The sequence below is a fragment of the Phyllobates terribilis genome, unplaced genomic scaffold, assembly GCF_046119375.1.
Source record: "Phyllobates terribilis strain yellow unplaced genomic scaffold, ASM4611937v1 Scaffold_2__4_contigs__length_985480577, whole genome shotgun sequence".
NCBI lineage: Eukaryota > Metazoa > Chordata > Amphibia > Anura > Dendrobatidae > Phyllobates > Phyllobates terribilis.
In genome coordinates this window covers 865027260-865052475 of record NW_027362762.1, presented here as the reverse complement: position 1 = coordinate 865052475, position 25216 = coordinate 865027260, and the positions used below count along the sequence as shown (strand labels likewise).

General features: G+C 43.9%; 1 protein-coding gene across 1 annotated transcript; it reads right to left on the bottom strand.

Annotated features, from left to right (window-relative positions):
• Window positions 1–441: 441 nt before the first annotated feature.
• TAX1BP3 (Tax1 binding protein 3) lies at window positions 442–25088 on the bottom strand. Its single transcript, XM_073668030.1, has 4 exons — window positions 24938–25088; window positions 7410–7529; window positions 6111–6188; window positions 442–5963 (listed from the first exon to the last, which is right to left on the bottom strand). The coding sequence occupies exons 1-4, from the start codon at window positions 24974–24976 to the stop codon at window positions 5826–5828; spliced, it is 375 nt and encodes a 124-aa protein (XP_073524131.1). The 5' UTR covers window positions 24977–25088; the 3' UTR covers window positions 442–5825.
• Between the last annotated feature and the right edge of the window lie 128 nt (window positions 25089–25216).

Here is a 25216-nt window from a genome sequence, read left to right as displayed (position 1 = left end):
GAAAGCAGGAGAGGATAAGCTATTCAGCTACTCAACTGTATATACCCCCGGAAGCATCTTGTCGGGAGTCATATACATCAGCGCTTCTCAGACTGTGAGGTGCCCCCTAGTGGTTGAGCCGAGGCAGCGGAAGTGGTCTCTAGTTTAAACAGGTGGTCCAAGACTGATTGGCCCATAGCGACCTCATATTGACCTGACACCCAGCATCCCACCGATCAGCTGTTATCTGCTTCGACAGTGGAGAATGATTGGGGGCCTGCTGTGTTCTACCGCTGCGGAAGCAGATATTAGTGGGGGTGCCAGACCACCAATCTCATATTAATGATCTGCCCTATGGATAGAACCAGTCATGTAATTGGACAGTCTGGGAAGTCCCCAGTAGAAAAGGTTTGAGAAGCCCTGGCTTAGCCAATCAAATTATCTCTCTTGTGGTCACCTCTATAGTAGATCCACAGTTTTTTTCACAAGGATTTTTCTGGCAGAAAAAAAAAAAAAAAATGCAGCTGAAACCTGAAATTTTTGGGCGGGTAAGGGTCATCTTTTTCTCCTCCGATTGATTTAGTGGCCAAATTTGAGGCAGAAAGACTTCAAAAATTAACATGCTGAAGGGAAAAAAGTAAAATAAAAACACTGATCAATAGCAGAATTTTCCCCATAAAAAATAATCAATAAAAAGAAGTCAAGAGTATATTAATGTGGCCAGTTTTTGCACTAAGTTTTATTCCCGCTGCTTGCCAGAGTATTCCCTCTCTCCCCCTCCCTGTTCAATAAACCTGCCATGCGGTTCCAGATATATTGAGAATTTTATTGAGGGTTAATTCTTTACAAGAGGGTGTATTATATTATTGCCTTATGTGCATCACACCCTTGGTAAAGACCATAACAATTAGCACAAAAAAGGCCCATATATGTAATAAATTATGTGCATATTATAAACACTCAGGGTGCAGCAGGAATACAATAAGCTTAAAAGCTGGCAAACTTTTACAAGATTACAGGTTGTCTTTAAAGGGAATCTGTCAGCAGGTGTTTGTTACTTCATCTGAGAGCTGCCTGATGTAGGCAAAGAGAAGCTGAATCCAACGATGTATCACTTAGTTTACTGGGTGCTGCCGTTCTCACACAATCAGAGCTTTTACATTTAGAATAGAGCAGAGCTGAGAAAGCTAACCCTGCCCACACCACAGCTATCCCAACCCACACCAGCCTCTCCATGTACAAAGTCCATAGACAGTGAGGTGCTTAGTTGTCAGACTAGTCCGGCAATGTTAATTTCTTAGCAATAAATCCTTCACAGTAAATAAACAACAGTATGCACTTTCACAAGTGACACATCCCTGAATTCTATGTTTTAGCATCCATCTCCTGCTGTCTTCAGATTTCATAGCAAAAACCTGCTGACATTCCCTTTAAGCAAAATCTGCTGCAGGGCCCGCATTTAAAAACCCAATATGAACCAACCCATTGGGGTATGTTCTCACCGAACGAATGCAGGGAATTCTCTGCTGCAGAATATGCAATGCAAGTAATAAAAGCTGCAGCAAATCCGCAGAATTTTAAAGTCTGCAACCATATCTGCACAAAAAGCACACGGTGGATCTATCTTTACTTAACAAAATTTGGAAAGTGGCGCTGATTTGAGGTAAGAAACACTTGATTTTCAAAATGTGCTTTCCACTACACTTTATGCACATAAAACCACAGAACCGGAAACCAAGCGTTAAACTTTAGTCTTGAGACATGGACGTCACTGGAAGTTCCCTTTGATCTGCTCTCTCCTTTGGAGTTCATAGTCTATGAACCAGTAATAAGTGCTAAGGCTAACGTGGCTATTTTTTGGTCTGAGAAAGTTTTCATTCATTAGGTATTTTGTGGATAAGGTCCTTTAAGCAAGACTTGAAGGCACTTTGAGATAGTCACAAAGATATATGCAAACATACAAAAATAATTTCACATTGCATGAAATTAGGCAAATTGCGAAGGAAACTGCTCCTCAAAGCAGTGACTATTAAAGGGTCTTGGAATGTAAAAGCAAAAATTCATTTAGAGACCTTTTCATGGTGAACAAGACAGATGATGTAATAGGCACTAAGGAGCACAATAATTTTGTTTTTAGTTTGCCTCTGTTGTGGAGATACTAGTGTATTTGGCACCTAAAGAGTTATTTTTTTCCACATCCAAGTGGACATTACCAGAGAGATTTCACTAGGGGAGTGTACTGCATATTTCTGACTGACCAATCATAAGCAGGCAACAACCCACTGGGGAAAGAAGAACATGCCCCCCCCCACATTAGCACTGACAGTCTGTTCTTCTCACTGCAGTGAGGACTTGTGCTGGAGCATAGCAGACCTGAGTGTGATTAACTGACAGCTTTTCAATACTGCAGAAGTGGATTCTCATTATAGACAGGTCAAGCAGCTCTTTCCTACAAATTCAAATGAGCTTTACTGGCAAAGCCAAATACACATTAGCATTATCAAAGCAAGTGTAATGCTGCCAAATCTGCTATATTGCTCCTACCCCACACTGACTGCTGGAGGAAAAAAAAAGCTGTTACGTTAATCACACTCACGTCTGCTGTGCTCCAGCACAGGTCATCACTCTACAGTGAGGAGAGCAGACTGGTTATGTCTCACAGAGGAGTAGCCTGTCCTAAGCTATGGTGGGGAGGGGTGTTCTTTTCCCCTTGTACGTGGATGTCTCTTATGATTGGCACTGTGAGAGGCGAGCTACTAGAATTGTTTGTAATGAGACTGCCAGAGATGAAAGCTCATGTCCTCTTGAACAGCTAAGGGCCATTAGAGCACCCACTTCTTGTATTAGAAGTTTCTTATAGTGAGGGCTTAGTCCTGGGCTACACACAGACTTTGGAGCACCATTGTTACAGTCAAAACCCCCAGTTTTATTCAATATCAAACTGCAGCTGTCAATATTTAAAATAAAAAAAAACTCCATGTATCCCAGGTATGATTTGTGTCAGGCAAGTATGTGAGCAGATCTCATCATGGCATTTCAAGAACGCATTGAAAACCCATTTAGGAAAGTTTACCGCTTCTGTATGGAGCCATAATGTGACCATCTGAATGCATGCTAGCACTCATACTTTCTTATCAACATTGTGGGTTGAATACGGAATATTTCCTGCCATAAAAAGTAAAAAACAAAACTTTTTCCTGTGTTTTTCTGCTTTTGGCACATTATGTACAGTTGCCATACAGTGGAGTGTAAGGTTACATTAGTGTGAGTGCAACCTTTACGTCATAAACCGGCCATATACGTGGAGTTAATGTGGCTATATACAGAGTCCCTGTGGGGAAATAAATTGGAAATACAGTAGATCCCTATGGATGCTGCATTTCAGATTGAGGATGATGGTGTATACATTAGCCCTAAGTGTGTGATCCCAAAGGACAGGAATGCTGCAGCTTTTTCATATGCATTTGTGCATGTAAAATCCGCAGCTGATACGGCCTTGAGCTGCAGATTAAAGTCAGCGGTATGTCAATTTCTGGACAAGGCTTGCGTATGGAACTGGTGTACATTAAACCGCACTGTCAATTCTTCAGGGTTTTTTTTTTACCCATTCAAATGAATGCATAAAAAAAACCTGCACCAACCAACATGTAATATATGCTGAGTTTTTCTGGCAACACTGTTTGCAGCGATTTTTCCTGCAAATAAAAAAAAAAAAAAAAGCACTGTGTGAAGATATACTTGCTCAGATGTGCTGCAGAAATTTTCTGATACGTGGGGTGGGGGGGGGGGATACCTTTCGGAGCTTGATTTGTTAAACCGATCCCTGAAGAGGAATTTACCTGTGCTTCCCCATCTGCTGTGTAAGTTTACAGAGGATTTTATTCATGCAATGTAAAATAGTGACATCCAAGCACCAAAATCAACAACGCTGGCATGAAAAAAGGGTGGATTAGCTTTGGGGATTTAGGCACATTGCCACACTGATGGTGTAATAATCATGTGTGAACCCCACCACAGAAACCTCTACCATAACTGTAATAGACCATGGTTATTAAAAGGCATAGTCACACATAGCTTTAGGGTACATTCACATTTTTAGCTCAGGGGTTAAATTTACAGATCAGAAAAACAACACAGAAAAGCTTTCACAGGAATGTTCACCTTTCTGATTAAATCCGCTTCTTTTGGCAAGAAATATACAAATCAAACAGAGAAATGTGGCAACAGGAATACAATAATAGAACAGTCCTAGTATATTTATATGCCCTGATCAATTCCTGAAATTATGCAAAACTAGTGATCAAAATCTACTTATTAATGGCAGAATGATAAACTACAATTAGTAGATTTGTTAGTCTTTGGTATACATATACAGTGGTTATAGACGGTGCCTTGTGACACCAGCTGTGCAGAGGGGTTAACATTTAGCATCACGACCAGTGCCGGCTAGGTACAAGATAATAATTGGTCCTCATGGTAAAGCTAAGAGTTTACATTCATATAAAATAGGCCTATGGTGGTAACATGGAATTAATATTAAAGGGACTTTGTCAGCACAGAATGACTGTTCAAACCAAGCTCTCAGTGCACCATGGAGTGGCCACACATTTACAGTACACCTTCCCACCTACTTCTTTTCCCTCAATCTCCACCCCACTACCTCTTCTTTGATTGACAGCTCTGGCGTTATAGAGCCGGAGAAGGGTGGAGATGGAGAGAAAACAAGTGGGAAGGTGCACTTAAACGTTTGGCCATGCCATGAGAGCTTGGTTTGAACAGTCATTCTGTGCTGACAGACTCCGTTTAAAATTGGAAATGAAGGTTCCACTATGAAAAACTGGCAAATAAAAATGTATAATTTTATTGTAGCGTAATACCAGGTGTGAATTTACTGCTATTTCATTTGTTTCTAGACCTTTGTGTGTAGCAGCAGCGCTCTCTAGTACAGGATTTAATAAAAACACATCTTTGTAGTACCAGGATTAGTACAAGAAAAGCTTTAACAGGACCTGCCAGCTCTGTTTTAGTAAATACTTGCATAACCCATGAAGTGCCAATAGTGGGGCAACCTTTCCGAGAGCTCGGTGTCGCTCCATTCCTCTGTTATTCCTCTTGGAAATACAAAGTCAGATAGACAACTGCTTGTTACCATTCTGCTTGTCAACAGGGCTGACACTTACATCACTGAATAGACAAAGAGAATGGTGACACCCGTTTGCCATTTTATTCATACATAACAGGGGAACAGCACAACTTAGAGTTCTGAGAAAAGGTGCTCCAGAATTTTGGTATTTACTACAAGAGGTATGTCAGAAAAGCTGACAGGTCCTCTCTAAAAAATATATGACAAAAGGGGAAGCATTTTAACCATGTAGACAAGATTGATGGTAAATGCTATTAAATGGCTATATATACCACATCCTTCTTGTCTATAACCAACAATATTTATGTCAGACATCATAAAAAGTGATGCCAATGGTGGACCAGCAACTAAGGTCTAGCTGAGAAAGAGGGGCTCTAGTTCCCCCCTTCTCACTGGAGAGGTACAATGCCCGGTCACTGTCCACTGAAAGGAATGGAGTTATAGAAACCTAGGAGTGCCCATGGCATTGAGCGGTACCCGGCCTGTAAAGCATGTATATTGGATGTACTGCTGCTGCGGCCACTAAGGAACATATCACTTGGCAAGAGGCAAACTAACATGTGCTTGGGGCTGGATCTGTCCCAGCGTGTTCTTAGGGATCTGCAGACCGGCAACGACTCATACATACAAGATTGCCCATCACTTGTTCTTTAGTGGAACCTGTGTACTAGAGGACGAAGAGATCCATGTAGCAGCGCAGTCTTCATGGCCTCATAGACTGCCGCACGGCCTCCTGCAGGGATTTCCTGGTCACTAGAAGACGGACAACCTCCTCATTCTTCTTAGTGAGACGTTTTCGGGCCTGATCATGTGTCACCATAGTCATGTCCCATCCATTCACCTACAAAAGAAAGGGACGTGCCGATTATTGCAGTACCAAGCTACTTGGCTGTCCGTCCAGAGAGAAGCGGAGATTGTAACCTCACTAGAAAACCACTTTATTGCAGATGCAGCAGAATTCAGTGAAGCAGTATAATGATGTATTTACCTGCATGATTTTGTCTCCCATTTGAAGTCCAGCCACCTCTGCAGGTCCTCCTTCAGTCACTCGTGTCACATAGATGCCCTATGATTCAAAGCAAGAAACCAATAGGATTATTATATGTTGAATTCTTAATTCAGAGCTGCGGAACATTACAGCAATGTAGCAACTCTCTGCAGAGCATTGGTGTATCCTATGTGATGCAGCTTCATCTGTCTCCTGCTTGTGATAGGTTTCTCTGTTACTTAATCTGCCTCTTTAGGGCATGTGCAGATGACAGTTTTGTCCACATCCGATAAAATAGGTCCGGAGGTGGAGAGGGGAAAAAAAAAAAAAAAAAAGTTTCTCCACTTTCTCTATAATGTCAGTCTGTGCAATCTGATTTTTCCCCATGGAATTAAATGGGCGACTGCCATCTGATGCTCGGCGGCAAATTGTGCATACTGCAATTCGGTCTGAAGGGGATGGGGGAAATCGGACATGTGCACAGCCTTATAGAATAACATGGACACTAGTGCTATGCGTCAAAATGATGAATAGCAATTGTCCGAGTTGTATGGTCACCTGTATGAGCCCTTAAAGGAATTTGCTGATGATTCTGGACACTCTAAATTGTAGAAAATCAGTTTGTGTCAGAGGAACATCTTCTATATCACTGCTCTCAAATATAAGACAGCAAAGATATCGTCAACTGACTGGGGGACATACTAAGGCAGGTGGGCTGTGCAGAGAGGGGGCTGGAAGCTGTCAGGTGATGATGTCACTCTAGACCAGTGATGTCAAACACAAACACAGAGGGCCAAAATGAAAAACTTGGAAGAAGTCACGGGTCAACCAGTATACAGAATAATGGGCCCCACATAGCCCTCCGTGCGCAACAGTGGGCCCCACATAGCCCTCCGTGCGCAACAGTGGGCCCCACATAGCCCTCCGTGCGCAACAGTGGGCCCCACATAGCCCTCCGTGCGCAACAGTCGGCCCCACATAGCCCTCCGTGCGCAACAGTCGGCCCCACATAGCCCTCCGTGCGCAACAGTCGGCCCCACATAGTCCTCCGTGCGCAACAGTCGGCCCCACTGTTAGTGTCATGCAGCACCCCTATGCTGTGTAAAACACTTATGGATATGCAAAACATAATCTGTGTACAATGTGTGGTGAATTACAGGCAGTGAATAAATGGAGGCATACCGATGAAGAGAAAGGCTTTAGAACAGGCCCGGGTATGTTCAAAAAGGGGCTAATTAATTTAATAATCAACCAACTAAAACACAATAAACAGCCATGGTATCGGTACCAGATCTTCACCTTATCTGTCTTGTCCTCCGAAAAGGGGTTCTGGTTAGGGTCTTGATCTATACCTCCTCCGATACTGAACCCCAGGATCAGGTTGTCCCCCTGACGCAGCTTGTGGATTTCAACTCTTTGCTTTAATAGAAGAGAAAAATAAAATCAGCGCTCAGTAGTGTAGATAGCATCTCTGAGTACAGGATACGGCATATATTAAACAGCTGGATGGCGCAGACTGCTGTGTTGGCACCTCTGCGCTGGTACCGTTCTGTTCTCAGGACACCGGGACCTGGCCAAGCCTTTTGGCTAAATGACTGTATTGTGCATTGTGAGAAGGATGATCTCATATGGAGGAGAGGAATGACAGAGGGATCCTGGTGACGAGTGCAAGGCAGAAAAATTATTATAAATTCACTGCAAGATTATTGTGAACGAGAATATTTTATGCTATGTTCCCATGATAAGCTTTTGGCGAGTTTTTTTTTTTACCGGGGCTGTGGTGTCCATTTTGGTGGAGTCGGTATAAAATGGACCGTCTCCTAAAATATATAATAATTGGGTACAGTAGCTCAATGCAGGATGTACTGTAAATGTTTTCATAAGTATTTGGGAAAGTTATGAAATGTCCTATAAATGTCTGTTCTGTTCCTGATCTAAGGATCTCGACTTTTAGTTGAGATGAATCTGTGCTGCACTTTATGTACACGCTCAGTAGTGAGGCAGTGAGATGAATCTGTGCTGCACTTTATGTACATGCTCAGTAGTGAGGCCGTGAGATGAATCTGTGCTGCACTTTATGTACATGCTCAGTAGTGAGGCAGTGAGATGAATCTGTGCTGCACTTTATGTACATGCTCAGTAGTGAGATGAATCTGTGCTGCACTTTATGTACACGCTCAGTAGTGAGATGAATCTGTGCTGCACTTTATGTACACGCTCAGTAGTGAGGCAGTGAGATGAATCTGTGCTGCACTTTATGTACACGCTCAGTAGTGAGATGAATCTGTCCTGCACTTTATGTACACGCTCAGTAGTGAGATGAATCTGTGCTGCACTTTATGTACATGCTCAGTAGTGAGGCAGTGAGATGAATCTGTGCTGCACTTTATGTACACGCTCAGTAGTGAGGCAGTGAGATGAATCTGTGCTGCACTTTATGTACACGCTCAGTAGTGAGATGAATCTGTGCTGCCCTTTATGTACACGCTCTGTAGTGAGATGAATCTGTGCTGCCCTTTATGTACACGCTCAGTAGTGAGATGAATCTGTGCTGCACTTTATGTACACGCTCAGTAGTGAGATGAATCTGTGCTGCACTTTATGTACACGCTCAGTAGTGAGATGAATCTGTGCTGCACTTTATGTACACGCTCAGTAGTGAGGCAGTGAGATGAATCTGTGCTGCACTTTATGTACACGCTCAGTAGTGAGGCAGTGAGATGAATCTGTGCTGCACTTTATGTACACGCTCAGTAGTGAGATGAATCTGTGCTGCCCTTTATGTACACGCTCTGTAGTGAGATGAATCTGTGCTGCACTTTATGTACACGCTCAGTAGTGAGATGAATCTGTGCTGCACTTTATGTACACGCTCAGTAGTGCGATGAATCTGTGCTGCACTTTATGTACACGCTCAGTAGTGAGATGAATCTGTGCTGCACTTTATGTACATGCTCAGTAGTGAGATGAATCTGTGCTGCACTTTATGTACACGCTCAGTAGTGAGATGAATCTGTGCTGCACTTTATGTACATGCTCAGTAGTGAGGCAGTGAGATGAATCTGTGCTGCACTTTATGTACACGCTCAGTAGTGAGGCAGTGAGATGAATCTGTGCTGCACTTTATGTACACGCTCAGTAGTGAGATGAATCTGTGCTGCCCTTTATGTACACGCTCTGTAGTGAGATGAATCTGTGCTGCACTTTATGTACACGCTCAGTAGTGCGATGAATCTGTGCTGCACTTTATGTACACGCTCAGTAGTGCGATGAATCTGTGCTGCACTTTATGTACACGCTCAGTAGTGAGATGAATCTGTGCTGCACTTTATGTACATGCTCAGTAGTGAGATGAATCTGTGCTGCACTTTATGTACACGCTCAGTAGTGAGATGAATCTGTGCTGCACTTTATGTACACGCTCAGTAGTGAGATGAATCTGTGCTGCACTTTATGTACACGCTCAGTAGTGAGGCAGTGAGATGAATCTGTGCTGCACTTTATGTACACGCTCAGTAGTGAGATGAATCTGTGCTGCACTTTATGTACACGCTCAGTAGTGAGGCCGTGAGATGAATCTGTGCTGCACTTTATGTACACGCTCAGTAGTGAGATGAATCTGTGCTGCACTTTATGTACACGCTCAGTAGTGAGATGAATCTGTGCTGCACTTTATGTACACGCTCAGTAGTGAGGAGTCAGTTGGGGAGTCAGAGTTGGGAGTCCGGAAAATTGAGAAGTTGGAGGTATGACTTGCAGACTCCGCAGCCCTGTTTTTTACGCTGAGTATTTTCGAAAAAATGCAAGTAACCTATTTTATTAATGGGTGCAGAAAATCTGCAACATTAAAAACTCACCTAAAGCTCATCGTGGGATCATAGCCTTAGTGTTAACAGGCTGTGAATCACCCGATGAACAAGCAAAACGCTCCTTCAAATCGGGTGCAATGATCTTTTGTGCTGAGCAAAAAAAATATTGTTCTTGGTGGAGCATTTTCCTTCGTAAATAGGACTCGCGCTGCCGAGAAATATGGCAGCCTATGGGCACTGCACAATCTATTACATATAGCTCAGTGTGCATCGTTTACGGCAGTCTGCCTGTGTAAATGGGCTAGCAAACCACCGCCGATCATGTTGTGCCGACGGTCAGTCCGTGTAAACGGACCCTTAGGTTATGTTCACACGTTGCGTTTTTTTTCTGCAGGCAAAACCTGCTCTCTTGGCAGTAAAGAAACTGCTTAGAAAAAGTAGGCTTTGCTGGAGATTATATGTGTCACTTGTTTACAGTACATGGTTAATAAAGTTACCATAGATTTATTCACACAAACACTACATGTTTGCGTTTTTTGCACCCTCATTGCTTTCTACGGGTGGATAAAACGCTGAACGAACAGACTTGCTGCAGATATAAAAAACGCTGCAGTTTTCCAATTCAGTAAAAAAAAAATCCAAAAAAAGTAAAGTGTGAACATAGCCTAAGTCTATAGAGAAGGGAGAGTGTCTGCAAGATTAGATGAACCCTCCAAATCAGGCCTCAATCACAAACTGCTAATCACATTCACGTAGGTTTTAAATTGAAAGAGTCTATTGTAGTATTAATTTCTTTTTTCATAAATAAAATAATACACGTGAAAATAATAAACTTTGTACTATATCTGATTATAGAAATCCGCTTTTTCCGCCTGGATTGATCCTTTATTTCATTCTCATTTGATTCTTAATTCAGGGGTAAAATCCGTCTTCAGTGAGTACAGACTTTTCCCATTACGGAGCTAGGAGATGACAGTTGGTGCTCATAACATTCTATGGAAAACTGTAGCTTCATTTCGGGAGAGCTTGCAACAGAACGTCTGTCGGCCTCTAGCTCCTCCCCTCCCCATTGAATTCTAAAAGCACCAACTGTCATCTATCTCAGTAATGGTAAAATCTGTGTTTAGTGCATACGGGTTTTACCTGTGAATTGAAAGTGGAAGATCAATCCAGGAGAAAAAAAAAAGCAGATTTCTTTGATAATTTTTATGTCATAAATCAGTGTACATGAAAATGTAATATATATCTTAAGATGACTGTTACGCTAAACAAATTGTGTATAAAAATGATTCCCACAGCAATCAGTTTATAAGGTCTTTTTTCCCCAAACCACAATATGACACCATGATAGAGATTTACTAATTCCCTAAATTTAAGGCCCCCAGTACACATTAGGTAAAATCCTCTAGACAAGTTACAATTGGGAACCTAAGTATAACACAGTTGGAATTTAATAATTTGTTTGGTGAGAAGATAAACCACCGCCTGTTGAATCAGACAGCGATTCACTAGGTGAATCTAGAGACTCCCGGCCTGTGTATGGAGGACATAGCTGGCAGCTGAATGACAGCTATCCAATATATATGGCCAATTTCAGACAAGGGAGAGGCATATGCCATGTGATACATTTTGGTGCATATTGCAAGACTCAAGACACTTACCTACACCAACTAAAGGTTGGCTTACTTTAAAAATCAGTATTTTGCACCAATAACCTAAATCTGATCTGCAGTGGTGTGTAGAGATGTGCCTGAAAAAGCAGTAAAGCAGCCGCTGCCCATTCATTCTGCTGATAAGAACTTGTCCAATGTGTTGGACTCTACTGTGCACACATTTCTTAAGAATTGGCCACCGTGACTTTTTTTTTTCCAGAAAATCCTTAAAAAAAAACAAAACACCAAACCTAAAAATGGGTGTTTAAAATACACAATATAGTTCCCCTCCCTGTTTGTTAGACTGCAGCATTTTCTGCATGATCCGGATTGTTCAATCTCCTGCTGATCAGTTTAATCTGTTGCTGGTGAATGACAGAAGCCTTCTCCTTATACACAGCAGAAGGTAAAGGCTTGTGCAGCAGACACTTTTCTTAGGCCACGGCCCCACTATCAGTATTTGGTCAGTATTCGGTCAGTATTTTTTCCTCAGGAGTGGGAGCCAAAACCAGGTGAGGAACAATCACAGAAAAGGTATAATAGAAACAAGTCACCAATTCTACATTTATCACCCACTCCTGGTTTTGACTCCCACTCCTGAGAAAAAATACTGACCGAATACCGATAGTGGGGCCGTGGCCTTACAGCCAGACATGGGACAGTGAAGAGGAGGAGGTGGAGGGGTACATGGTTGAGCTCCTACAACATGCAGTATGTGTTCTTGGCTTATTAAGACATTATGTACTTATCAAAATGAAAAAATAAAAACCCAAAGAGATGGACTGGAATACAAGATGGTGTGCATGCAGGATGTAGGCACATGTTCACATTGGCTACTAAACAAACAAAATCAAGATAAAAAAAAATTATTGGGGGATGTAAGTAATTCTGCGCTCTTTGGAGTTCCGACAATCCAGTAGTAAGGTAAAATGTAGGTTTATTGTCAATGCGTTTCAGAGTCCACTGACTCTTTCTTCAGGACAACCATACATAAAGATCTTGGCCATAAACTTCTTTATGCAAGGCTGTTTTATGGAAGCTGCATCTGGACTCTAGGCTTTTTAGGTGTCGTGTCTCACACAACCCTACAAGGTCAGCGGTTCTACTTATTTTGCATAAAATTTGTTAAACTTGGATAAGACCCTATTGCGCTCTTGCATTTTTTAGAAGTTAAAAAACATAATAAGCAAAACTCCTGCAATAAATAAATAGCAATAGTGCATGAAAATAATATAGGGTGCTTAGTTAACATAATTTTGATTAAAATAAAATCCCACCACGTCACAGTGACCTTATTCGGGACGGTCCTAAACTCTAGTATTAAAACCTTACTATTTGTCAAGTGACGTACGTTTCAATACTAGAGGTTAGGACTGTCCCAAATAGGGTCACCGTGATGTGGTGACTTATTACATTTTTTTTTCATCCAAATTATGTTAACTAAGCACCCTATATTATTTTCATGCACTATTGCTAATTATTTATTTACTGCAGAGATTTTGCTTATGTTTTTATCTTGGGTTTACACAAAATGAAGACGTGCAAAACATTCTGGAAGCATAAAGTGTAGATAATATTATTAACTAATGTACAAGTAAAATTGGCTGCATAGACTGCAAGGACAATTAGTGTTAATTACAATAGACAATATATATGCCATCTAAAATACAGATACTAAAACCTTGTGTTAAAAGATGGAAAACAAAAAAAACCCACACAAATTCCCAAATGAATCATTTATTATAATGATATATGGGGGGGGGGGGCGGGTAATTCAACAGCTCCACCTTAGAGCAGTGAGTGAAGGTACAGCTGTCACCTGTCGGGGGGCCCTGCCCTTGGACACCACAGATAAGCTCAGACCTATGTAAAGGTAACCACGGGGATGAGAATAAACAAATCCACCCAGACAAACACTGCCGAGATCAGGTAATGCTTCACTGCTGGGAAGGTCCTGAGAAATACGATAAGCCGTGGCCCACATCTATCAACAGATCTGTGTCAGTTTCTAAACAAAATGGGCCAAAATTTCGCTTTTTTACATGGCAATCAGTTAACGCATCATCACAGGGCTGTGGAGTTGGTAAGCCAAACCTCCGACTCCCTCACACATGGCTCATGTTTAAGTGATAAATTTACTGCAGCACAGATTCATCTCAGGTAAAAGTCTAGACCCTTAGATCAGGAATAGGACATTTCATAACTCCCAAATTCTTATAAAAAAATATTCCCCTCAAACTGCATTGAACTACTCTACCCAATTTATTATATATTTTAGGAGTTGGAGTCAGTCCATTTTATACCGACTCCACGGCGCTGTCTTGATAGTAAAGGCTATGGGAAGGTTTTGGGTGACATCTTCTCCTCACACCATGACAGGCACAGACGTCACGCTCTTACACCAGCAGTCCCAAGTCAGTCAAATGTATTCAGAGGAGCGAGCGCGCTTTCTAATATGCTTAAGTGGTTGTCCGGGCTAAATTGATAAGTCTGCAGTCACTCTGTGTGACTGCAGACCTATGAATCCCCCCAGCACGCGCACTATACACTACGAGGATTCACACGTATCCGAGCCGGGATCGGCGGGTACGTATGTATTATGCATACCCCGGCCAGAGCCTGTCCACTGGGTGCAGCCTCACTTAATACAAGTGTATGGAGCAACACCCACTTAGTAAAGACCATGAAAATTAGCACTAAAGAAAAAGGACCATGTCTCTACAACCATATGGCAGATTAAAAAAAAAATAAAATAGAACAGCAGGAATGAAATAAGACCAAAATCTGGTGACAGGTCCTCTTTAAAGGGGTTGTCCAGGTATGGGATGAAAAAGTCTGCAGTATGTGACTGCAGATTTCTGAATCCTCACAGCGTGCACACCTCACACTGTCAGGATTCCCCAAGAGCGGATGTGACCGCAAGTATGTGATTTGTATACATGCAGTCACGTACTGACTAGACGAGTGTAGCCTCACGCAATTCACTTGAACTGAGCGATGCCGAGCATATCTAGACGGAATGTGGCCAGAAGTATGCAAATAGTCACGTGACCTGCTCCTCGAAGCGGAGAATCCTGACAGTGTGCACTGTGAGAAGTCACAAGTCTGGATAAGGTGATTTTAGAGTTTCATCCCACACCTGGACAACCCCTTTCAGCACTTCTACCCAGCTGTTCCATGCATTGTGTCTGTAACACCTTTACAACTGCACAGTCATCAGGCATTGTGCGGCTTCATGCCTTGGACAGCCATTTTGCATTTGTCGTGTTGGGGCACATGAAGCTGATGGAGGCAGACCCTTTATCTCAGAGTTGCTGTGCTGTGCACATGTCTCTGGAGGAGCACAGTTTTCTGAGCAGATCTGGCAGCTGACAGCCCTTCCCTTTATCTTACAGGATGAATCAGCCTTGCCGCTGACTAGATTTACAAGAAGCCATACTGTACAGTGTTCTAACATGTCAGGCGCTATATAACTGCTGCTGTCAAAGTCTGGATGACTCAGGCAGGAACTGACGGGGACTCTCAGGAATGCAGCCGTGATAGGAACGTCCAACACACCTCGGCTATCTCCATTTTCCACGATATCTTAGGAACCATTTAACACTTTGCTGCATTGGAAATTATTGCTCAGTTTGCAATCATTTCCAATGTCGCAGTTTTGTAGAAGAAACTTTAAAAGGCATACACGCTAAAGAGGTCTAATCTGCAGAGGGTCCCCTTCCGGATTTTTTATGAAAAGGTTGCAAAGCATGCACCCTGCAGACGCCAATGACTTACAATAGTGTCTACCTGGACTGGGTCAGGATGTCTATTCCTTTACTAGGTGGAAAAGCTCTGCAGATCTATACCTCCCACCACATGGAGGCCTGGGACACAAATGTGAACAGAACCTTACTCCAATGCAGCGTGTGCAACTATCAATAGGATACATTAATGTTTCCTATATGTAGCAGCAACATATCCCACAGCGCTGTGAAGCCATGCACACAAGAAAAATATATAATTCTGACCATCACAATTATATTATGTTCACAAGTTGCATTTTTGCTGCATTTGAAGCTGCGTTTTACAGTACCAGCAAAAGCTATGAGATTTCAAAAATCTCATGGACACAATTGCTTTTTTTACTTTCCTGACTGAATTGGAAAACTGCTGCTTTTTTTAAAATCTGCAGCCTGTCACTTCTTTCAGTGTTTTTGCAGCATTTTTCACCCACAGAAAGCGACGAGTAAGTGCAAAATAGCAGCAAAAACATCTCCATCTGTTTTTGCTACGTTTTTTGTGAAGCTAAGCAGGTACAGCAGGATTGTGAAACTGTCTTGGTCATTTTGCTTCAGGAGAAGTACTGTGGGGGGGGGGTAGGTTGGGGAGACCATTTCTCTCTCCTCTGACATGTTATATCATGTCAGAGGAGAGAGAAATTATTTTTACACTGGATCTCACTTTTTCTTTTTTTTACAAGATACGGTGATCACGTGATCGGGGACCGGAAAAACCCGCCCTGATAGTGTTCTCCAGGGTCTCAGCTACCTCCGGTAGCGGGAACCTTGGAGGTTTTCTGATGCTGTGGGACCTTATTCCCGATCGCCATTTGGAATAAGGCCACTGGGGTTAAAGGGAACCTGTAAGCATGAGAATGCAGTCCAATCTGCAGGCGCCAGGTTATAGAGCAGGGAGCTGAGTAGACTGATATGTAGTTTTGTCAGAAAAGATTCAGTATAAGGGTGCAATCAGACGGCTGAATAACACGGACGACGATCGCATCGCATGCCCGGACTGGCCGGCGGCTTGATAGTATGAATTTCTATGCATTAAAACTGCATTAAAACTAGTAGGAGGCTTATTCAAGGAATATTTGAAGCATTTTTCTATGTGGATTTGCAGTAAAAAAAAAAAAGTGCAACCTAATGTTATGTAGCAATTCACCTTGGCTTATACTTCTTTTTATCTCTTTTACATAACATCTGAAAAAGTAAAACTAAAAAAGAGGCCAACAATACAGTCTAGGTACAGTCTGGGTGTCCATCCGAAAACGATGCACGTCAGAGCGCGCGTTCACTCTGTTGACATCATTACAGTCTATGGCCCCGTCGGTGCATACGCCCCGAATCCTGTTATGTGGGGGGGTCCGGACATAAGCCCCAACGAATGGGTGAAAAAACACAAAATTAAAGTAACCTAAAAAAAAAAAAAAAAAACTTGGGCACATGCTGAAAAAAATATCCACAGTGTACATTGATAAAAGTGGCGAGATGGAGATCCACAGAGTTTTGCACAATTTATTCTCAGTGGAAATTTCACCCTCGCCTAAACTGCAGCTTCTTTGCAATGACATCTGCTATGGAAATCACTGTAGCTAGTGTTGAGCATTCCGATACTGTAATATCGGGTATCGGCCGATATTCGCGGTATCGGAATTCCGATACTTAATTCCGATACTTTTACAATATCGGATACCGGAATCGGAAGTTCCCATAATGCCTGCGCTCTGCAGTGTCTGTGAAGGATGACAAGTTGGATGGCAGCGCGATCCAGCCTGTCATCAGAATGCCATCCCAGCGGGGGAGAATTCTCCTGATTGTTTAAAAGCCGGCGCGCGGTAAAAAGCCGCCGGCTTTTAAACAATCACACAGCCCCATACTGCTTCCCCGCAGCCTCCCACCCCGATCCTCCGCTCCCCTCGCCACCTCCCATCCCGATCGTAAGTTATGACCGGGCGGGGAGCGCAGCACCAAGGAGCGGGGAGTGAAGGACCCGGGCGGGGAAGCCGGCAGTGAAAAGACTTCACCGCCGGCTTTCCCGTTCTGTGCTGCGCTTTCCCGCCGGTTATTTCAAATGAACAGCTGAGGTATCAGGTGATGCCGATCAGCTGTTCATTTGAAGTCGCCGCGGTGCCCTCAGAGGGTTCATGTGAGTTCATGCTTGACTGCATGAACTCACATGAACTTTCCCACGGCCGCACAGGTCAGCCTCACCTCCCAGACCCGTCATGATTAGTGTGTGTGCGGGGTGTGTGTGCGGGTGTGCGCGGTGTCTGTGCGATGTGTGCGGGTGTGTGCGTGCAGGCAGACATAGGCCGATGTGACACTACTACTCCCATCGGCCTATGTCTGTCCCCCGTCCACTCCTGCCAGCAGGATCAGCTCGATGGGAGCAGTAGTTCCCATCAGCCTGATCCTGCTATTTAAATTGCCCTACTGTGTCCCCAATAAATGTTAAATACATGTCATTGGTGGCCAGTGGTTACCTACAATAAATTAGTTCATACATTACCTGTCCCCGCCGATCGCCACCTAAAATAAAGTAAAAAATAAAAAACTACACCTATACTCACCTAGACACCTAATTCCCCGAAGCCATCGATCTCCTGTAATAAAATATAAAATAATAAACCACAACCTTATCCTTACCCCTCCGTAGCAGTCCACGAGTGTCCCACGAAGATCTCCAGTTCAGAGCAGCCACATAGAATGTGACCGCTCTGAACCGCTGCCGCCGCTAGAATGACGGGGCCGTAAGGGTTCACCGGAGTTCAGGCAGCGCTGCTCCGGTTAGCTCCTTTACGGCCCTGCTGTATCGTGAGAAATTCCCACGGTACAGCAGTGCCGTAAAGGAGGTCTCCGGAGCTGCGCTGCCTGAATGCACTCCGGTGACCTCAGTCAGTGGCTCCCGCTGCCGGGAGCGGACGTGTTCCCGGCAGCGTGAGCTTACAGCAGCCATGCACAGCTGTCACCATCTCCAGATGTGACAGCTGTGCATGGGAGATCAGCGCAGGAACGTGGACAGGTAACTATTATTTTTAGTAAACTAAGAATTAAATAAAATTGTGTGTTTTATTTCAAATAAATTATTTTTTTCTGGGTGTAGTGTGTTTTTTCTTTTTAACACTTTGTAGGTTAGTAATGGGGGTGTCTTATAGACGCCCATCATTACTAACCTGGGCTTCATGGCAGCTGGCGCTGACATGAACCCCACCACTATTACCCCCTGCCACCGCACCAGGGCAGCGTGGAAGAGCGAGGCTAAGTGCCAGAGTTGGCGCATCCTATGGATGCGCCATTTCTGGGGCGGCTGACGACTGGTGTTTCTAGCCTGGGAGGGGGCCAATATTCATGGCACCCTTCCTGGGCTATTAATATCAGCCCCCAGCTGTCTGCCTAGCCTTTGCTAGCTATTAAAATAGGAGGGACCCCACGTCATTTTTTTTGGGGGGGTCCCCCATTTTAATAGCTAGTAAAGGCTAGGTATTCAGCTGGGGGCTGATATTAGTAGCCTGGGAAGCTCCGTGGGTTTTACCCCCTTCCCAGACTTCAAACATCTGCCCCAGCCGTCTGCTTAACCTCCGCTAGAGACTAAAATTATGGGGGATCCCACGCCATTTTTTTTTAAAATAAATCCTTTATTTTAACACTAAATGACATTTGAGGAGTTAATAAAGATGCAGTCCCTAAATTATTATTTATTTTTTAATTAATTTTTCCCAAAACTTTTGACGTGGGCTTCGCCATATTTTTGTATGCCAGCCAGGTACAGCATCCAGCTTCTATGAACGCGCCATTTTCCGGGGTGGCTGCGGACTGCAATTTTCAGCAGGGGGGGGGGGGGGGGGGGCAGAAAGCTTGGGCCTCCCTGCGCTGCAGATTCCATCTCCCAGCTGCCTAGTTGTACCTGGCTGGACACAAAAATAGGGAGAAGCTCCACGTTTTTTTTTTTTTTAATTATTTCATGAAATTCATGGAATAATTAAGAAAAAAAGGGCTTCCCTATATTGTTGTGTCCAACCAGGTACAAATAGGCAGCTGGTGGTTGGGGGCAGCCCGTTCCTGCCTGCTGTACCTGGCTGGACCCAAATATAGTGCAAAGCCCCACGTCAATTTTTTTTTTAATTATTTCAGGAAATTCATGAAATAATTTTTTTTTTAATTATTTCAGGAAATTCATGAAATAATTAAAAAAAAAATTATGTGGGGCTTCGCCCTATATTTGTGTCCAGTCAGGTACAGCAGGCAGGAACGGGCTGCCCCCAACCACCAGCTGCCTATTTGTACCTAGCCGGACACAACAATATAGGGAAGCCCTTTTTTTCTTAATTATTCCATGAATTTCATGAAATAATTAAAAAAAAAAAAACGTGGGGCTTCGCCCTATTTTTGTGTCCAGCCAGGTACAACAAGGCAGCTGGGGGCTGGAATCCGCAGCGCAGGGAGGCCCAAGCTTTCTGGGCCCCACCCGCTGCAAATTGCAGTCCGCAGCCGCCCCGGAAAATGGCGCGTTCATAGAAGCGCCATCTTCTGGCGCTGTACCCAACTCATCCAGGGCCCTGGTGCGGTGGCTCACTGGGTAATAAAGGGGTTAAGGCCAGCTTGGCATTATCAGCTGGCCCTAAGCCCAAAATTCATGGGGTCACGCCAATATTAGACATGACCACCATGAATTTCTAGTAAAGTATTTAAAAAAACACAACACCCAGAAAAAAGTCCTTTAATTGAAATAAACACACAATTCTTTATTGTTCTAAATTAAACCATACTTACCACCACGCCCATTCCAGCTGAAGCCAACGATCTCCTGCAATAAAAGTAAAATAATAAAGCAACCTCATCCTTACCTTTCCATGGCTCCCACGACACATCAGCTCTGCTACATCGAGATGACAGGCTGGACTGCAGCAGAACGCTGCCATCCATCCTGTCATCCCGCAGACACTGAGAAGCGCAGGCATACTTCCACTCCTCAGTGTCTGGCTGTGACGGCATCCAGATGAGCCGAGGTCATGTCCAATGAACTCAGCTCACCTCATGTACGTCACTGACAGCGTGGGAAAATTCTCCTGCACTCAGCACTTCAGCGTGAGAATTTTCCCACGCTGTCAGTGACGTGCATGAGGTGAGCTGAGTTCATTGGACATGAACTCGGCTCATCTGGATGACGTCACAGAGAGACACTGAGGAGCGCAAGCATGCCTGCGCTTCTCAGTGTCTGCGGGATGACAGGCTGGATGGCAGCGTTCTGCTGCGGTCCAGCCTGTCATCTCGATGTAGCAGAGCTGGAGCTGTCCTGGGAACCATGGAAAGGTAAGGATGAGGTTGCTTTATTATTTTTCTTTTATTGCAGGAGATCGTTGGCTTCAGCTGGAATGGGCGTGATGGTAAGTATGGTTTAATTTAGAACAATAAAGAATTGTGTCTTTATTTCAATTAAAGGACTTTACTCTGGGTGTTGGTGTTTTCTTTTAACTTTGACTATGGGGTTAGTAATGGGGGTGTCTTATAGACACCTCTCCATTACTAACCTGGGCTTGATGTCAGCTGGCATTATAAGCTGACATCAACCTCAACCCTATTACCCCCTGCCACCGCACCAGGGCAGCGTGGAAGAGCGAGGCTAAGTGCCAGAATTGGCGCATCCTATGGATGCGCCATTTCTGGGGCGGCTGACGGCTGGTGTTTCTAGCCTGGGAGGGGGCCAATATTCATGGCACCCTTCCTGGGCTATTAATATCAGCCCCCAGCTGTCTGCCTAGCCTGTGCTAGCTATTAAATTAGGGGGGACCCCACGTTATTTTTTTGGGGGGGTTCCCTCATTTTAATAGCTAGTAAAGGCTATGTATTCAGCTGGGGGCTGATATTAGTAGCCTGGGAAGCTCCGTGGGTATTACCCCCTTCCCAGGCTTCAAACATTTGCCCCAGCTGCCTGCTTAACCTCCGCTAGAGCCGAAAAATAAAGGGGAACCCCACGCCAATTTTTTTTTAAATAAATCCTTTATTTTAACACTAAATGACAAGTACAGTAAACAACACTGTCACTGTACTTCATATATATGTGACTGACATGTTTCTATCTATCTAATCTATGTGTGATTCTCTATTCTTTCTATTCTAAATTGTCGGGTACCGCTGCTGAATTGCCGGCCGGCTTTTTTAAAGAGACGGTGCACGAAAACACTATTATTTTTTTAAATAAATCCTTTACACTAAATGACAAGTACAGTAAGCAACACTGTCACTGTACTTCATATATATGTGACTGACATGTTTCTATCTATCTAATCTATGTGTGAAGCTCTATTCTGTCTGTTATAAACTGTCGGGTACAGATGCTGAATTGCCGGCCGGCTTTTTTAAAGAGACGGTGCACGAAAACACTAATATTTTTTTTAATAAATCCTTTACACTAAATGACAAGTTCTGTAAGCAACACTGTCACTGTACTTCTTATATATGTGACTGACATGTTTCTATCTATCTAATCTATGTGTGAAGCTCTATTCTTTCTGTTGTAAATTGTCGGGTACCGGTGTATGCCGCTGATGAATTGCCGGCTTTTCATGTCATTCTACATTATTCTTAGTTGTTTTACTTCATGTAGAATTAACCTACAAGGAAAGAAAGGGCTTATTTTCATTCCGATATTTGTGTCCCATTGACTTGCATTGGTTTCCGGTATCGGAATCGGGGATATCCGATACTTTTTGGGTATCGGCCCGATCCAATCCGATACGATATTTCCTGATATCGGAAGGTATCGCTCAACACTAACTGTAGCACCTCTGCACATTATGTTGTGTGGGCACCCTCATGAATAAAATCAGGCCAGATATCTCTCCAACCCAGGCTGCCATTTTTGTCCCTACACCAAAAAAAATTGATAAATGGAAAAAAAAAAAAGGGGGATCAAAACATCATCAATGGAAAAATAAAAAATAGTTATTCCTCTCAAAAAAATGGAGACAAAAAACAAATTTTCTTTTTTTTTTTATTTGCAAAGTTGAGATTTTTTTTAAGGGAACCTCTCACCTAAGAAAGTGCTATTTACCTGCAGCTAGAGGATCAGTGTAAAGATAAATAGTGTGCCAATGCTGCCCGGCCGCACTAGAAGAAAATTAACTTCTCTCCCCCATGAGCCGTCGGCTTTTGGTCACGGGAGCGTGCACGGGGCGGCTACAGTCACTGTACTGTGCGCGGCTGCTGTAAACACGCCCATGCACTTTGATTGACACTCGCTCTGGACAGATGCATTGCACCACGAGCTGTCAATCAAAGGCCCTGGGCGTGTTTACAGCGGCCGCTCACAGTATATTGACTGTAGGCGGCCTGTGCACGCTCCCGCGACTGAAAGCAGTCGGCTCCCGGGAGGAAATATTTTCATTTTCTCCCAGTAGTCACACTTTCAGTAAGGCGGCCATGCAGCATTTTAAACACGATTTACCTGCAGATTAACCCTATATCGGCAGCATCTTCCAAGGTAACAGGTTCCTTTTAAGCCACTAAAATGAAAAAAAAACAAAAAACCTACAAGTCTGGTGTCACCGTAACTGTACTTAGCAGAAGAATCGTATCGCAAGGTCATTTTTTACAATAAATGCCATCATACCAAAACCTAGAAAACAATGGTGGCATTGAGAGGATTTTTTTTAAACCATTTCACATTATTTGGATCCCGCCCCCCCCGCCAGTTTTTAGTACGTTATATGATGGAATGAATCCGGTGATTCAAAATGATATCTTACACGGCTATGCTGAGGGAGAAACAAATGTGGCTCTTGGAAAAAGGGGAGGAAAAATCTAAAGCACGAAAACAGACATTGCTCGCTATGGGAAAGGGTTAATCCATACGCCCACTGCGCAGAACATCTTTATGCATGAGGGGGTCACACAGGAGCGCGTTATATATAGAGGGGTCACATAGGAGTGTGTTATATATAGGGGGGTCACACAGGAGCCGTTATATATAGGGGGTCACACAGGAGCCGTTATATATAGGGGGTCACACAGGAGCGCGTTATATATATATAGGACGGGGGGTCACACAGGAGCGCGTTATATATATAGGGGGGTCACACAGGAGCGCGTTATATATAGGGGGTCACAAGGAGCGCGTTATATATAGGGGGTCACACAGGAGCGCGTTATATATAGGGGGTCACACAGGAGCGCGTTATATATAGGGGGTCACACAGGAGCGCGTTATATATAGGGGGGTTACACAGGAGCACGTTATATATATAGGAGGGGGGTTACACAGGAGCGCGATATATATATATATAGGGGGTCACACAGGAGCGTGTTATATATAGGGGGGTCACACAGGAGCACGTTATATATAGGGGGGTTACACAGGAGCACGTTATATATATAGGAGGGGGGTTACACAGGAGCGCGTTATATATAGGGGGTGTCACACACAAGCGCGTTATATATATAGGAGGGGGGTTACACACAAGCGCGTTATATATAGGGGGTCACACAGGAGCGCGTTATATATAGGGGGTCACACAGGAGCGCGTTATATATAGGGGGTCACACAGGAGCGCGTTATATATAGGGGGGGTCACACACAAGCGCGTTATATATATAGGAGGGGGGTTACACACAAGCGCGTTATATATAGGGGGTCACACAGGAGCGCGTTATATATAGGGGGTGTCACACACAAGCGCGTTATATATATAGGAGGGGGGTTACACACAAGCGCGTTATATATAGGGGGTCACACAGGAGCACGTTATATATAGGAGGATCACACAGGAACAGTTATATATAGGGGGATCACACAGGAGCGCGTTATATATAGGGGGATCACACAGGAGCGCGTTATATATATATATATATATAGGAGGGGGGTTACACAGGAGCGCGATATATATATATAGGGGGTCACACAGGAGCGCGTTATATATAGGGGGGGTCACACAGGAGCGCGTTATATATAGGGGGGGTCACACAGGAGCGCGTTATATATAGGGGGGTTACACAGGAGCACGTTATATATATATATAGGAGGGGGGTTACACAGGAGCGCGTTATATATAGGGGGTGTCACACACAAGCGCGTTATATATATAGGAGGGGGGTTACACACAAGCGCGTTATATATAGGAGGATCACACAGGAACAGTTATATATAGGGGGGGGTCACACAGGAGCGCGTTATATATAGGGGGGTTACACAGGAGCGCGTTATATATAGGGGGATCACACAGGAGCGCGTTATATATAGGAGGGGGGTTACACACAAGCACGTTATATATAGGGGGTCACACAGGAGCACGTTATATATATGGGGGGTCACAGGAGCACATTATATATATATGGGGGTGTCACACGGGAGCGAGTTATATATAGGGGGGTCACACAGAAACTGTATATATTTTTTCCTTGTTACTTTGTTGCAAAAAACAAAGTATCAGAATGAGGAAACAGAGTCAGTCACGTGACCTCTGACTGCGCAATACATGGTGCAAAAAGAAAAAAAAGTCGCAAAAAGTTTTCAAAACAACCCAGTAAAAGTCACCCAAGAACTTGTTACCGGACACTGCTGCTCCATGTAAGAACTAAACTGCACCGGGCAGGAAAATGCAACTCACCACAACGGCAGTGACCGGCTGTCCGGGGATGAACGACATCCTGGCGGCTGCTCCACAACTCGTCGCCACCACCCGCAACTGGACAAAGCGGCCCGGGCCTCACACACGCCCAGCTCATGAATATTAATGAGCCGGCACTCCCTTATCTCTCATCCCCGCCCCTCTGCTAAAGTCACGTGTTCTCCCGAATTGTGTATTAACTTGAAAACCACGCCCATCAGCAGTTTCGCGCCAGCTCTACTTCTGCATCACACCCCGCTATAATGTGATTATAAGCTA

Coding starts and splice junctions, on each gene's coding strand:
- TAX1BP3 (XM_073668030.1), bottom strand. CDS start 24,976: ATGTCGTTCATCCCCGGACAGCCGGTCACTGCCGTTGTG. Junction 7,530..24,937: donor AGCCGGTCACTGCCGTTGTG/GTGAGTTGCATT, acceptor CTTCTATTAAAG/CAAAGAGTTGAAATCCACAA. Junction 6,189..7,409: donor CGGAGGACAAGACAGATAAG/GTGAAGATCTGG, acceptor TTTGAATCATAG/GGCATCTATGTGACACGAGT.